This window comes from Salvelinus sp. IW2-2015, linkage group LG8, assembly GCF_002910315.2.
Source record: "Salvelinus sp. IW2-2015 linkage group LG8, ASM291031v2, whole genome shotgun sequence".
In the NCBI taxonomy this organism is placed as follows: domain Eukaryota; kingdom Metazoa; phylum Chordata; class Actinopteri; order Salmoniformes; family Salmonidae; genus Salvelinus; species Salvelinus sp. IW2-2015.
Window position 1 is genome coordinate 21,663,263 of NC_036848.1, and position 17,319 is coordinate 21,680,581.

The 17,319-nt window shown below is 41.1% G+C and overlaps 1 protein-coding gene across 2 annotated transcripts in view; it reads right to left on the reverse strand.

The window, feature by feature from the left end:
• The window catches only part of LOC111967588 (follistatin-related protein 5), a 194,006-nt gene extending 190,423 nt beyond the window's left edge, over positions 1–3,583 (reverse strand). For both annotated transcript variants that reach the window (XM_023992722.2, XM_023992721.2), the window contains exon 1: positions 3,144–3,583. In XM_023992722.2, the coding sequence (XP_023848490.1) occupies positions 3,144–3,325 (182 nt within the window). In that variant the 5' untranslated portion in view covers positions 3,326–3,583. The remainder of the gene's footprint in view (positions 1–3,143) is intronic.
• Positions 3,584–17,319: the final 13,736 nt, after the last annotated feature.

A 17,319-nucleotide genomic window follows, 5' to 3' on the forward strand; every position in this document is an offset into this window, starting at 1 on the left:
AATCATGATGCAATATGTGCCTACACATGCAGACTGTACTTGCTACAAAGTTACAGGAAGCTGAACCAACAACCACACAAACCAAAATTGGATACATTGTAAACGAAGGTCCAAGGAGGGAAAAACTTAGCTAGCTAGCTAGGATTGATTTGTTTTTGCAGAGACATCTTTTTGGAGCATCTGATGATGTTACATTGTGAGTGATGAACATGAATTTCCCTGGTCCCTACTGTTGCAGTCATGACGCAAGTGGCGCTATGCTGTCAAATCCTCCCACGTTTCTAGTTTGACCAGCTGTTTTCAGCAGCTAATATTTTTTAAATTCGGTAGACATTTTGGCAGGTTTGCTAGCAACGAACTATTTAGCTAGCTTCTAGCCTAGTGTTGATATGCAGTGCGATCTCCTCGTAATGAACACTGTCATGTGTCCTGGCGAGAAGGCAAACTTTTCTAGCTATGCCAGGCAAAATCAGGCATTATCAGTTCATTGTTATGGATGTATCGAAGTATATCGGGCCGTTTCCGTCTCCCGGAATTCAGCCGCTTACCGGAATCCCCCCAGAAGCGGCCCGATGCTATTTTAAATAAGTGTATACAAAATTACCCGATTTAGTCATTTAAAATATTACTATTATACATTTTATACATACAAATTATACCCATCCACCCCAAAAATGTTTTATTGTATTTATTTATTTTTTACGGCCTCTGGAGGGGCGAAGGTCGAGAGCCGTGAGTCCTCAAACACAACCCCGCCAAGCCACACTGCCAGCAGCACCAATGTGTCCGTGTCAGCGTGCATTCGCCTGGCCCGCCACAGGAGTCGCTACAGCACGATGGGACAAGGTCATCCCGGCCGGCCAAACCCTCCCCTAACCTGGACGATGCTGGGCCAATTGTGCGTCGCCTCATGTGTCTCCCAGTATCAGCCAGCACGGGTATCGAACCAGCATCTGTAGCAATGCAGTTTGCACTGCGATGCAGTGTCTTAGACAGCTGCTCCACTCGGTTGGCCCCATCCACAAAGTTTAATGCTTATCAATTTCCCTGCACAAAAATACTACTTAAATAGCACTCTTAAAGAATTTAATGTAAACAACAACAAAAAATTGATGACAGAAGCAATTACAAAATATGGAAAAATAAATAAATAATGAAATGTTAATTATATAAAGCAGCCCTTGTAATCATCTGCCAGAGAGTAACCACAATCGGCCAAAACCTCAAGTTATACATTTGGGCCAGATAACTCACACCGGAATCGGCCCGATCCCCAAGTAATACATTTGAGCCAGATAACTCACACCGGAATCTGCCCGAACTCTATCCCCGCATAGTTGCCATAAATAATACTGCCGAAGGCGGCCCAGACTCCGGCCACATGACGTCGGCCGAGTCTGACTCTCATCCGAATTCCCCGACTCTCATCCGGAATCGGCCCAGATCCACTGGGTTGCCACTGAGCATGGCAACCGAACATAAATAACGAACGAATGGGTCGCGTCCATAAATATCGAACTAATCGAACAAACGACTGGGTTGCGTCCCTAGCAAACAAAATGTGAGAAAGTATGAATTTGCTTTTTAAAAAATGATAGTGGTAAATGTGTACTTTCATATTGTTTTCTTTGGCAACTTTGGTATAAGCGGGTGAAACGCCTCGGTTCTGTACATTACCTTGGAAAAATAAACTCCGAAAAAGGACTTGGCTCCGCCTTGTCCCGCTGCGTCATTATTTCCAAGGTAATGTACAGAACGTCGGCGTTTCCCCATTTACATATAGTGACATTTCCAATGGATTTATAGGGTATCAGTCACTCCATTTTTATTGTAAAAGATGCATTTTCGTTGTTATTGTAGGTTATGCCGGTCCACTGAGGAATGTATTGTGTTGGGTATTCCATCAATGCCTTGGCTAACAGCATTTTTATGTCAACGTGTATGTGTGTGTCAAATTCTCTCGGATTTAGACAGAAGAGGTGTTGTTCCCCTCTGATGTTTAAGATTAGGGGGCACAAACCCATGAAGTGGAAGAGACACGATTAGTAAAATCTAATCGATACAGAGTGAGTGGACGGCATGGGCGATGCTTGAATAGTAATAGCCTAACTGGTTGAAGGACTGTTAAACGTTCTCCATATTCAGCACCTTCAGATGAATTTGAATCAAGGTGGCCCTGAAAAGGGAGGTTTCTAATGACTGTTATCTTCAAGTTTGGATCGCAAGGGGCTGAGAGAAGTAGAGGGGTCATTAGGCCTGCCAGAGGCAGACAATACAAAAACACATTGGGTAGATTTTCTCCAATCAACCCATTTATCAACAAATAGTTCATTTGAATTCAATTTAAGAGTTTTAAAAAAAGTAGGAGTTTATTCAAATCGATAACACTATCCAGTCGGATTTAAAYACTTAACGGGACTAAAGTCCTACATCTACTGTTGATGAGATACAGTACGCAACAATTCAGAGTAGCGGAGAATTTACAAATAAAATTAATGTCCATCACAGTCTCTATAAAGCCAAATGAGTCACGCGCAGCGAGAGAGCGGATGAAAAAAACTCGAGTATCCCGTAATCCTTCCGCCGCTAACAGTGTCACAAGGATTAGCATGCTAAAGAAAATTAACACGCTAAATACTATGCAGCGAAATTAAACGCTCCGAAGTACCGGAGTGGAGCGTCACTGCCATTCCCAAATATATATATATATTTTTTTTATTCCCAAACATTGATTTCGCTTCAGAACTATGCTACTCATCACGGCATTCTAGCAGCACAGTCACCTATAGCGCACTTACAAAAAGCATGCACTCCACTCGCAACTTCATTGCCATCAACTGATGCAGTTGTATTGCCTACAGTTCAGAAAGCATAGCTTGGTTTATCAAGTAAGTAAACTAAATGCCAAACCCCGATACATATATGCTTTGAATAAGATGACATATTTCCGGTGATGGAAAATAGTTGTACAGAGGGATTTGCTTTTGATGTCGATTAAACTGCAGTTCGATGCTAAAATAAACACGTTTATGGAAGGTGCACTTTCAGTGGACTATGGTTTGTTTTTCTATTCACATTCCACCTTTTATTTGTGTTATTTAACAGTAGAAACACTATGAATATCCATGTATATTGTGTTTTACCTGTATGTCCAGACGCAAACCATCCAGAAGGATAATCCGAACGAGATTGTTTTTTTAAACAGTAGTTCACAACAACTATATGTCAAACTGGTCCGATCAAATCCACCGATTGTAACTCGACATCCACACAATAGCCTAGAAGTTTGTAAACGTGAAGTCTGTAAATCCTTTTCGAATACCATCAACCATCCGGTAGGCTACGAAGAGCGAATATCTGACGTTCAGCACCACCAGAGGAGTGGACAGCTCCGTTAGAAACTGCGGGTCTAACCTCTCTGGATCGTCTCCTGTGCCACTGAAGCACAAGCCACCACCTACTGGATGCGTCCGGATCCGATTTACATACAGTCACAGGAATAACCAATCAAAAGCCCAGCAGAAATCTCCAGCGCGAAAGTGGAGACAGACAATCTGCCTTGTCTGATTCCACCCACTGGAATGAATTGTCCTTGACTGAGATGAAAAGAGTTGGGGGCTGTCGAATGTCCCCCTTCCCATTGTTAAGAATTTTGAGTCAGTGAAATCCGTCAGTCAAGTCCTGCAAGCGTCATGCAAGCAAGCGTCATCCACGAACAGACAAGGTTTTGACAAATATGGTGGTCCTCCAAATACATACCAATGTAATAATCTATGTTTTCATCAATATGCACATTATCAGGTGGTACAGCTTTTCTTTCCTTTTATAAACTGAACAGTGTCATAAAGGCATATTCTTTCAAGTTATTCTACCAAGCACACATAACCTTTTCAATGGAAATTAAGATGAATTAATCTCCAATACATTGATAGGGTAAGAGCCAATGTATGCTTGATCCTAAAATGTGGTCGGAGCACCTTATGGATGGTGTGACGCAATTGCGAAGCCTCTGGAGGCACGCAGCGGCCAAATTGAGCTATGTACCTTATAGCAGTGCGCCTTTCAAATGTTGAAACAATGTATATGTCACGTTCTGACCATAGTTCTTGTGTGTTTTACTTGTTTTAGTGTTGGTCAGGACGTGAGCTGGGTGGGCATTCTATGTTGTGTGTCTAGTTTGTCTGTTTCTATGTTTGGCCTAATATGGTTCTCAATCAGAGGCAGGTGTTTTGTGTTGTCTCTGATTGGGAATCATATTTAGGTGGCTTGTTTTGTGTTGGGGTTGGTGGGTGGTTGTTTCCTGTCTTTGTGTTCATTTCACCAGAGAGGACTGTTTCGGTTTGCCACGTTTGTTATTTTTGTATTTTGTAAGTGTTCACGTTATCGTCTGTCATTAAATCATGTTGAGCACTAACTACGCTGCGTCTTGGTCCGATGCCTGCTACACCTCCTCTTCAGACGAAGAGGAGGAAGGCTGCCGTTACAGTATATCTCCGCATTGACACGATTGGTTGACGGTAGGTGAAGGCGGGAGTCCTGCATTAATAACACAAACTCCGACGACTTCCTTCACAACAGCTCTGCGCTGCTTGGCGAAGCGCAAGAAGTATGAATGCCCTGACTCCTGCAGAGGCTATATCACCGTAAATTTTGCACGGCCAAAGATTGACCATGTAGCACCTTTTAAGCCTGGAACCTTAACCATCTTGAAACAGTAGTGAAACTGAACAATTCTGTTTGAATTCCAGGCTAAGAAGGCTTATGCATACAGGCGTATTAAAATGCAATTTTCTTCTAAGTCACCAAACATGGTCAATATTCATGCCAAACGAGCTATGTTATTTGCAGGAAGTGTCACATATATATCACCATAATCAAACATGATGCCCATGGATAGTCATACAGCCCCATATGCCAACCATGTCATTGCCACAGACAAATTAACTTAAAGGGAGATTTATGGTCGGGAATACGTGGAAACCCTCCATATAACATTTTCTCCATGACTGGTGTGTATCATGGTACATATGTGTACAGAACACCTATCTCACCAAGGTATTGCTGAAATTTCACCAGTTAATCATATTGGCAATTCCTGTCTTGCATATACAGATGAAGTCGGAAGTTTACTTATGTTGGAGTCATTAAAACTKGTTTTTCAACTACTCCACAATTAACAAACTGTAGTTTTGGCAAGTCGGTAGGGACATCTACTATGTGCATGACACAAGTAATTTTTCCAACAATTGTTTACAGGCATATTATTTCACTTATAATTCATGTCATAATATGTTTCACAATTCCAGTGGGTCAGAAGTTTACATACACTAAATACACTGTGCTTTTAAACAGCTTGGGAAATTCCAGAAAATAATGTCATGGCTTTAGAAGCTTCTGGTAGGCTAATTGACATCATTTGAGTCAATTGGAGGTGTACCTGTGGATGTATTTCAAGGCCTACCTTCAAACGCAGTGCCTCTTTGCTTGACATCATGGGAAAATCAAAAGAAATCAGCCAAGACCTCAGAAAAAAAATTGTAGACCTCCACAAGTCTGGTTCATCATTGGGAGCAATTTCCAAACGCCTGAATGTACCACGTTCATCTGTACAAACAAGAGTACGCAAGTATAAACACCACACCACGCAGCCGTCATACCGTTCAGGAAGGAGACGTGTTCTGTCTCCTAGACATGAACGTACTTTGCTGTGAAAAGTGCAAATCTATCCCAGAACAACAGCAAAGGATCTTGTGAAGATGCTGGAGGAAACAGGTACAAAAGTATCTATATCCACAGTAAAACAAGTCCTATATCGACATAACCTGAAAGGCCACTCAGCAAGGAAGAAGCCACTGCTCCAAAACCACCATAAAAAAACAGACTACGGTTTGCAACTGCACATGGGGAGAAAGATCATACTTTTTGGAGAAAAGTCCTTTGGTCTGATGAAACAAAAATAGAACTCTTTGGTCATAATGACCATCGGTATGTTTGGAGGAAAAAGGGGGAGGCTTGCAAGCCGAAGAACACCATCCCAACCGTGAAGCACAGCATCATGTTGTGGGGGTGCTTTGCTGCAGGAGGGACTGGTGTACTTCCCAAAATAGATGGCATCATGAGGGAGGAAAATTATGTGGATATATTGAAGCAACATCTCAGGACATCAGTCAGGAAGTTAAAGCTTGGTCGCAAATGGGTCTTCCAAACGGACAATGACCCCAAGCATACTTCCAAAGATGTGGCAAAATGGCTTAAGGACAACAAAGTCAAGGTATTGGAGTGGCCATCACAAAGCGCTGACCTCAATCCTATAGGAAAGTTGTGGGCAGAACTGAAAAAGCTTGTGCGAGCAAGGAGGCCTACAAACCTGACTCAGTTACATCAGCTCTGTCAGGAAGAATGGGCCAAAATGAACCCAACTTATTTTGGGAAGCTTGTGGAAGGCTGCCCAAAATGTTTGACCCAAGTTAAACAATTTAAAGGCAATGCTATCTAATACTAATTAAGTGTATGTAAACTTCTGACCCACTGGGAATGTGATGAAAGAAATTAAACCTGAAATTAATCATTCTCTCTACTATTATTCTGACATTTCACATTCTTAAAATAAAGTAGGGATCCTAACTGACCTAAGACAGGGAATTTTTACGAGGATTAAATGTCAGGAATTGTGAAAAATTGTGTTTACATGTATTTGGCTAAGGTGCATGTAAACTTCCGACTTCAACTGTATATACATGTGTGAAATAGGGTATAGAAGAAAACAAGGGAAATATGTCAATGTCAATAACAACTAAGCATGATKATTTTGTATATTGAGTAGGTAAATAATCAAGTCTTATTTGTCTCTTATTTGGAGAAGGATTGTGATGGTACTCTAATGAAACCCAAATAAAAGGTGTCACATGGTACATACATAGTCAGTGATTGGTAAAAGTAGCCACTGATGATTTTGTGAATGGAGTTTCACGTTCCATTACAGATTAAAGTGTTCTGCAAAGCTCCAGATTGCATTGTCAACCTAGGCTACACCCACTGTGACAGGCTGAATTACCAGGCCTTGGCGCATGGGAGTGACCCCCGCACTCAGACTGTGTTGGCACTTATGGTTCTTAGAGGATTGTGTAAAAAGAAAGAGAAWGATGTCAGATCAGTCCAACTTCTCAGCATTTTGACCTCTCGACTCCACTACAAAGCTCTCAGGGTCAGGCCTTTGTAAAATAATCTTACGAGTAACACTTTCTATGAGTTACCTTTGTCTTTGTCGAAATAGCATTTTTATTGGCTTTTACAAGAAGCCATAAGGTATTTTAGTGCAAGTAGCCTACTGGTTAGAGCGTTGGGACAGTAACCGAAAGGTTGCTTGTTTGAATCCCTAAGCCGGCAAGTTGAAAAATCTGCCGTTCTGCCCTTGTGCAAGACAGGTTACCCCCACAACAACTGTTCCCCGGCCTGGATGTCGATTTAAGGTAGCCCTCCGCACCTCTCTGATTCAGATGGGTTGGGTTCAACGCGGAAGACAAATTTCGTTGAATGCGTTCAGTTGTGAAACTGACTAGGTACCCCTTTCCCAATCACAGTTTGTGAGGCTTTACCCAGCAAACAAGGGATGTCATGAGGACACTTGGTGATGGTCCCTTAAGGGTTTCGGTGTGACGTTATCCATCTAATATTCTAAGAACATTGCATGATGGTCCCAAGGGAATGTTCTTTGGGGGACCTTTGTCTAGTTCCTAGGATGTCACTAAGGAAGCTCTCCTGATTGTTCCAGGTTTCCCAAACCATTATAAGTGTAAGGGAGTGTGTACACTTATTACTGTGAAATTAGTAACGGGGCACCACTTGCTGTAAGTCAGCAAGAAACTATAAAATAGTTACATTTATAACTATAGTTAACTTATACTCCTGAAGAACTCCTGAATTCAGTTCTTAAAGTGACAAGGCAATGTATTCTTGGAGACAGTAGATATTTCACAAAAACAAAGATGTATTTAGAAATAACCAGGGTAAAGCAATGAACATACAGGATGAATGAATAATGGAGATTGTGATGGCAAAATTATGTACTAATATGATAAGCTACAGAATCAGAGTCACACACAGATAATGGGGATTAGAGGGCCTAAGGTCAAGCAGTTATTCTTGATGTTTCCGAATGAAACAAGGCAGGGATTATAGGATAAATGTAGAAAGAAATATTAAAAGTAACAGATTCAGGTTACATTGACATCAGAGAAAAAAATAGGTGAGATCGAGCTGGATATACTCTTACGTATATCTGTCTGGAACCAATGGTCTTCAGAGAACTCTCAATACACGCAGTCCAGAAGCAATTTTAGAATGTAAATCTTCGTGGGGCTCCCCCTAAAAATGTTAGATGCATGCCAGCAATTATTAGGGTTAGGCACATGTGCTTCTAACAGCTTACTACACAACATACACTTAGTATTACTTTCTTAGCTACAGTATACAGTCGTGGCCAAAAGTTTTGAGAATMACACAAATATTAATTTTACAAAGTCTGCTGCCTCAGTGTCTTTAGATATTTTTGTCAGATGTTACTATGGAATACTGAAGTATAATTACAAGCATTTCATAAGTGTCAAAGGCTTTTATTGACAATTACATGAAGTTGATGCAAAGGTCATATTGCAGTGTTGACCCTTCTTTTTCAAGACTTCTGCAATCCGCCCTGGCATGCTGTCAATTAACTTCTGGCCCACATCCTGACTGACGGCAGCCCATTCTTGGAGTTTGTCAGAATTTGTGGGGTTTTGTTTGTCCACCCGCCTCTTGAGGATTGACCACCAGTTCTCAATGGGCTTAAGGTCTGGGGAGTTTCCTGGCCATGGACCCAAAATATTGATGTTTTGTTCCCCGAGCCACTTAGTTATCACTTTTGCCTTATGGCAAGGTGTTCCATCATGCTGGAAAAGGCAGTGTTCGTCACCAAACTGTTCCTGGATGGTTGAGAGAAGTCTCTCGGAGGATGTGTTGGTACCATTCTTTATTCATGGCTGTGTTCTTAGGCAAAATTGTGAGTGAGTCTACTCCCTTGGCAGAGAAGCAACCCACACATGAATGGTCTCAGGATGCTTTACTGTTGGCATGACACAGGACTGATGGTAGCACTCACCTTGTCTTCTCCGGACAAGCTTTTTTCCGGATGCCCCAAACAATCGGAAAGGGGATTCATCAGAGAAACTTTACCCCAGTCCTCAGCAGTCCAATCCCTGTACCTTTTGCAGAATATCAGTCGTCCCTGATGTTTTTCCTGGAGAGAAGTGGCTCTTTGCTGCCCTTCTTGACACCAGGCCATCCTCTAAAGATCTTTGCCTCACTGTGCATGCAGATGCACTCACACCTGCCTGCTGCCATTCCTGAGCAAGCTCTGTACTGGTGGTGCCCCGATCCCGCAGCTGAATCAACTTTAGGAGACGGTCCTGGCGCTGGACTTTCTTGGGCGCCCTGAAGCCTTCTTCACAACAATTGAACCGCTCTCCTTGAAGTTCTTAATGATCCGATAAACGGTTGATTTAGGTGCAATCTTACTGGCAGCAATATCCTTGCCTGTGAAGCCCTTTTTGTGCAAAGCAATGATGACGGCACGTGTTTCCTTGCAGGTAACCATATTTGACAGGGAAGAACAATGATTCCAAGCACCACCCTCCTTTAGAAGCTTTCAGTCTGTTATTCGAACTCAATCAGCATGACAGAGTGATCCAGCCTTGTCCTCGTCAACACTCACACCTGTGTTAACAAGAGAATCACTGACATGATGTCAGCTGGTCCTTTTGTGGGAGGGCTGAAATGCAGTGGAAATGTTTTGGGGGGATTCAGTTCATTTGCATGGCAAAGAGCAACTTTGTAATTAATTGCAATTCATCTGATCACTCTTCATAACATTCTGGAGTATATGCAAATTGCCATCATACAAACTGAGGCAGCAGACTTTGTGAAAATTAATATTTGTGTCATTCTCAAAACTTTTGGCCACGACTGTACATATCTCCCTGGCATATTACATCATTTCTGCAGCAGCATATATTACATTTTTCGTCATTTGTTCTCTGGCCAGTGAAGAGACGTGTATTCTCCTTGTGGTTGATGTCTGGCGTGTATGTGTTAATTCGACACTCCTCTGCAATAGGTAAAACCAGAGGTCTCCAACAGGTTGATCGCGAAGCCCACATATGAAAAGCTTGCCAAACAATTCTGAAACTACTTGCAATTTTTCATGTTTGACACTGCAAGCTCCCAGCTACTATCTAATCAAAGCAACATTGATATTATCCCACCCCTGGTTAGCCACTATTGGTTTAAAAAGCCAAACCTAACACTATATCTGCCAATTAATTTCCAGTAATATTGCCACTGTCTGTCTGTCTATCACTCTGTGTGTGAGTTGATGTGATAATGGTCTTGTGCGTTGACAGAAATACTGTCCTCCAAACTCTCAATTCAATGTCAACTGCAAAGTAGGCTTACATGGCAGAAGTATACCATGATTAASTATATCATTTCTATATATCTATTGTTATTTGCAAACTTTGCAAATAACAGCAGCAGCAGTACAGAACCAAAGCTAGACCTGCACTTTAGATGGCACAGTCCTCACTCGCTAGATGCGCAATTAAAGGGCCAGATGCGCAATTAAAGGGGAATTACACTCAAAAATCTAAATGTGTTGGTTTTCTTCCAGACCTATTTATTTTTTCTTCTGTGATTTAAGCATTGACATGTACTCAGAACATCCTATTTAGTTTTTTCTTTATGAACAATTGTATTTTTGAGAGTGAAAAATTAAAATAATCACAGTTTATGTAGGGCCACCCTTAGAGTTCTTTGTTATCCCATATTTGACCAGGTATATCGACAGAAAATATTGTGCACTAACTTTCTCTTGTACACTAAGGACGCAGGGAAGAGTTGCATGGGAGAGGAGAAGAGAAGAATGTGCCTATTTGAAAGCAACAAAAACTAATTGTAGCTCAGGATATGTAAAAAAAAATAAAAAAAAAAATGTTTAAGTACTGTAGCGCTCACGCTAGAAAAAGTTGGAGACCCCTGGGTTAAAGCAATGCTTTGCAAGATTAGCACTACGGAACAGAAGAAGGGCACTTTAAATTCCATTCATAATGCATAACACGGATCACAGAGTGCGGTACCAAAGCATCAGCAACATTGAAACAAACTAACCTAAGATGGAGACTGAAAAATGATATAGGACTCTGATACCCTGGGCCAGTATTCATAAAGCGTCTCAGAGTACGAGTGCTGATCTGGGATCACTTTTAGATCAGGGATGGGCCCTGCAATTCTACACATTTTGCTATGGGGTGGAGAGAAGATTTAGGAATTGTATAACTCATTTCATGCAATTGTACTCATGTTGCCATGTGGCAGAGAGAAACATTTCAAGTTTTACAGCTCATTTCCTGCAATTCTACACAATATGCCATAGGGTGGAGGTACATTTTTCAGTTTGTAATATGATAACTGATGATCAATGCCGGTCGGTAATTCGACCATGCTTACTACAAGTTTAGAAACTTTCCATAGCTGGCCGCTAGACTAACTTACTAATATAGCTGACATAGGCTAACTGAGTGACTGCTGAGGCACAACCAAATTATATTATTCTAACTCTCAACCGCCAGTTGCCGATCCATGTTTAAGATCATAATTAATACAATTATATGGAAGGGGGGAGGGGGCTGATCCTGTGAGCACTCGATCTCTGAGATGATTTATAAATACTGGCCATGTCTTCTCCACACAAATGAGACATCGCCCAAACGTAAAATGAAGACGGGGCACTGACTTGGCAGTGATATATTACCATGAGAGTTGACGCTGACTACTGAAGTTTTGGGTGAGTTGGAGAAACTCCTTCGCTCGATTCCACTTCCAGTCCCTGGAAACTGCCTGAAAGAGAAATCATTACTCACCAGCTGTAAATAGGAGTCCAGTCTCAGGGCACCACAATCCAACCAGAGCCCACTCATCTCAGCTGGCAGCCTGGATATCCTTCCACCAAGCCTGGGCGGCGAGAGTCTGAGAGAGGCAAAAACAAGGATTTATATTAGTTGGGTCGGTTAATAAGCTCTAGCTACCCGGATGTTTAGCTAAACGCTCTAAGACATTCTAAGAAACAATAGGAAAATCAAGTAAACAATACAATTTTGAAGTAGAAAAGAAGGCCCACATATGAACTGGGGTGATAATAGGATAAACGTATGCAAACTTGATCCAAGCACGTTTGTAATTGGAATGATGTTGAAAAAGCACACACATGTACACACATCCAAACACACAAATGCACACACATCCAAACACACAAATGCACACACATGCACACATACAAACACACACACACACAAAGTAAGCTGTTTTTTGTTCTATAACAGTACCTCATCGTCTTGCTAGTGGGAAGGATTACCATTTTTTTCTGTAGATGGCATTGTGTTTAATTAATATAGAAAAGACAACATGCTAAATTGTGTCAGAGTATAAGGCAGGACTTCTTTTCAGTTTCACATCATTTTATTTTAAAAGTGTTTGTTTTGTTACACGTACATGTTTATTCTACACCAGTGGTTCCCAAACTTTTTATTGTCCCATAACCCTTTAAACCTTCAACCTCCAGCTGCGTACCCCCTTTAGCACCAGGGTCAGTGCACTCTCAAATTTAGTTTTTTTGCCATCATTGTAAGCCTGCCACACACACACACACACACACTATACGATACTTTATTAAACATAAGAATGAGTGTGAGTTTGTCACAACCCAGCTTGTGGGAAGTGACAAAGAGCTCTTATAAATAATAATATAATAATAATCAATAATTTTGCTCTTTATTTAGCCATCTTACATATAAAACTTTCTTTTTCATAAAAAATGGTGAATAACTCACCACAGGTTAATGAGAAGGGTGTGCTTGAAAGGATGCACATAACTCTGCGATGTTGGGTTGTATTGGAGAGACTCTCAGTCTTAAATCATTGTCTGTATTTAATTTTCATGCTAGTGAGGGCCGAGAATCCACTCTCACATAGGTATGTGGTTGCAAAGGGCATCAGTATCTTAACAGAGCGATTTGCCAAGGCAGGATACTCTGAGCGCAGCCCAATCCAGAAATCTGGCAGTGGCTTCTGATTCAATTAAATTTCCAGAGAACCGCTTGTTGCTATTTCGATGAGGCTCTCTTGTTCAGATATCGGTAGGTGGACTGTTGGCAGGGCATGAACGGGATAACGAATCCAGTTGTTTGTGTCGTCCGTTTCGGGAAAGTACCTGCGTAATTGCAGACCCAGCTCCCTCAGGTGCTTCGGTATATCACATTTGACATTGTCCGTAAGCTTGAGTTCATTTTCACACACAAAAAAATCATACAATGACGTAAAGACAGTGTGTTGTCCTTGTTAGACAGAAAAGAGCTCCAACTTCTTAATCATAGCCTCAATTTTGTCCCGCACATTGAATATTTGACCACTATTGTTTTCACTATATATTTTACCTCTTGGGGATGTCATTCGAAAACATAATGTTAACTTTCACTGCTATGCGGATGACACACAGCTGTACATTTCAATGAAACATGGTGAAGCCCCAAAATTGCCCTCGCTAGAAGCCTGTGTTTCAGACATAAGGAAATGGAAGACATACAAGACCACTGATAATCTCCCTCGATCTGGGGCTCCATGCAAGATCTCARCCCGTGGGGTCAAAATGATCACACGAACGGTGAGCAAAAATCCCAGAACCACACGGGGGGACCTAGTGAATGACCTGCAGAGAGCTGGGAACAAAGTAACAAAGCCTACCATCAGTAACACACTACGCCGCCAGGGACTCAAATCCTGCAGTGCCAGACGTGTCCCCCTGCTTAAGCCAGTACATGTCCAGGCCCGTCTGAAGTTTGCTAGAGAGCATTTGGATGATCCAGAAGAAGATTGGGAGAATGTCATATGGTCAGATGAAACCAAAATAGAACCTTTTTGGTAAAAACTCAACTCGTCGTGTTTGGAGGACAAAGAATGCTGAGTTGCATCCAAAGAACACCATACCTACTGTGAAGCATGGGGGTGGAAACATCATGCTTTGGGGCTGTTTTTCTGCAAAGGGACCAGGACGACTGATCCGTGTAAAGGAAAGAATGAATGGGGCCATGTATCGTGAGATTTTGAGTGAAAACCTCCTTCCATCAGCAAGGGCATTGAAGATGAAACGTGGCTGGGTCTTGACAATGATCCCAAACACACCYCCCGGGCAACGAAGGAGTGGTTTCGTAAGAAGCATTTCAAGGTCCTGGAGTGGCCTAGCCAGTCTCCAGATCTCAACCCCATAGAAAATCTTTGGAGGGAGTTGAAAGTCCGTGTTGCCCAGCAACAGCCCCAAAACATCAGTGCTCTAGAGGAGATCTGCATGGAGGAATGGGCCAAAATACCAGCAACAGTGTGTGAAAACCTTGTGAAGACTTACAGAAGACATTTGACCTCTGTCATTGCCAACAAAGGGTATATAACAAAGTATTGAGATAAACTTTTGTTATTGACCAAATACTTATTTTCCACCATAATTTGCAAATAAATTCATAAAAAATCCTACAATGTGATTTTCTGGATTTTTTTTTCTCATTTTGTCTGTCATAGTTGAAGTGTACCTATGATGAAAATTACAGGACTCCCTCATCTTTTTAAGTGGGAGAACTTGCACAATTGGTGGCTGACTAAATACTTTTTTGCCCCACTGTATCTGGAGTACTTCTCCTGTCTTATCCGGTGTCCTGTGTGAATTTAAGTATGCTCTCTCTAATTCTCTCCTTCTCTCTTTCTTTCTGTCTCTCGGAGGACCTGAGCCCTAGGACCATGCYTCAGGACTACCGGGCATGATGACTCCTTGCTGTCCCCAGTCCACCTGGCCTTGCTGCTGTTCCAGTTTCAACTGTTCTGCCTGCGGCTATGGAACCCTGACCTGTCCACCGGACGTGCTACCTGTCCCAGACCTGTTGTTTTCAACTCTCTAGAGACCGCAGGAGCGGTAGAGATACTCTTAATGATCGGCTATGAAAAGCCAACTGACATTTACTCCTGAGGTGCTGACTTGCTACACGCTCGATAACTACTGTGATTATTATTATTATGATTGAGAACCCTACCCGGCCAAAACATATAAATATAAATAATAGAACTAAAGAACATAGAATACCCACCCCAAATCACACCCTGACCAAACCAAATAGAGACATAAAAAGAATCTCGAAGGTCAGGGCGTGACATTGATTCTACATTACAATCTGATACAGACAGAATAAAGTCAAAAGCAGGCAGCTGTCAAAGTGGTTTCATAACTGAAACGTTTGAACTAAATCAAAATACTCATGAAACAAAGTTTAAAATACTTTTCATCTTAAATAATTTGTATAATGATGTACACATTGAACTTTTTGCCTGTAAATTCAAAAATCCAATGTAGATGCATGTATCCATGGCAATCGAGTGACATTAATTAATCATTGTGTTTATTTCACAGCATTCTTTAATTTAGAGTCACTACCATACACTCACGAAACATAGTATCTCAGCTTTCTATTTCTGTCGCTCCAACGCAAAATTTGATTTCCCTCTTCCCTTTTAATTGTTTCTTCCATTTTTCCCACCATTTTTCTTCTTTTTTTCCCACTCTCATAGAGCACCCACGGGAATTTGTTTTATTCCTTGGAATCTTCCCCCGCTCTATCTCTGATCACATTGCAGTCCGCTGCAAACCCCTCAGCCACAGACAAGTACAGTGTCATCCAGCCTTATCCAGGCAAGTTACTTTTATCCCACAGCAGCTTTGGGAGACTCATCTCTTTCTACAGATGTCATTTCAATGTAAAAGGACCCATTAGAATCAACAGGTGAATTTCATAAGAGCATGTAAATATGGGTGTTAAATGAAAGCTAAGATTCTATATTTTTGAGGAAGTAAGGCATATATACATTTTTCAACCATTTTCCATCCTAAAAATTAGGAATAAGCAAAGGCTTTGATTTCTGGTCAAACAGATGGAAAAGGGGTCTTAGAAAATATCTACCAGAAAAAGTCTTAAAAGGTATTAAAAATACATGAAAACACAATAATGTTAAAGTAAAGACCCCTGCCAACAAATATCAACACATATATTTTGTTTTTGGAMAAATGTMTCTGCATTCTCTAAGTTTAAGGAACATTGCCTTGAAATTCCATTACCAAAAACGTACATATCTTAGATTTCTTTAGATTTCTCTCTCATGAGGAGGGAGGATAATAAAGGCTCACAGAAGTAAACATTTATTATCAATTAGTTAGTGTTTTTACTGATATGAATTTTGTTTATTAATTATTAAGTGATTAAAACTCTAAAWTCCGTAAAAAWWYTTMAATTCAATGGGAAATCATAGTGGTCACAAACCACAGTTGGGTTCACAAGTAGAACACAAGAGTTGAGTACACTATAATGTACTGTGTTGTACTGTACTGTACTGAACTATGATGTACTTTATTGTAGTCTACTGTAATCTAATGTACTGTACTCTACTGCACTCTATTGTACTGTACTGTACTGAACTCTACTCTACTGTGCTGTGCTGTCCAAACTTGTGAATGTCACGTTCCTGACCTGTTTTCTGTTAGTTTTGTATGTGTTAGTTGGTCAGGACGTGAGTTTGGGTGGGCAGTCTATGTTTTCTGTTRCTATGTTGGTTTAAAGGGTGACCTGATATGGCTCTCAATTAGAGGCAGGTGGTTTTCATTTCCTCTGATTGAGAGCCATATTAAGGTAGGTGTTTTCACACTGTTTGTTTGTGGGTGGTTGTCTCCTGTGTCTGTGTATGTTGCGCCACACGGGACTGTTTTCGGTTTGTTTGTTCGTTCGGTTTTTGTGTAGTCTGTTTTTCCTGTTCGTGCGTTCTTCGTGTTTCATGTAAGTTCTTACGTTCAGGTCAGTCTACGTCGTTTGTTGTTTTGTATCTATTCAAGTGTTCTTCCTGTTTTTTCGGTTTTGTTTAATAAATATAATGTCAAGTTACAACGCTGCGTCTTGGTCGAATCACCACTCCTCCTTTTCCTATGAAGAGGAGGAGGAATTCCGTTACAGTGAAACATAGATGTCTATGATTGGTTCAAATTTGGTCAGGCCCAGCCCAACCAAATTTGATCTTGTTTAGGGGCATAGCTCATTAAAATAATAACAAAATAATAGTGTGTAGAATAATACCCAAATATGCAAAGGGGGATATTGCATATTTATACCTTTGTGTACATATTTAGGATACATCCCCATGAAGAGAATG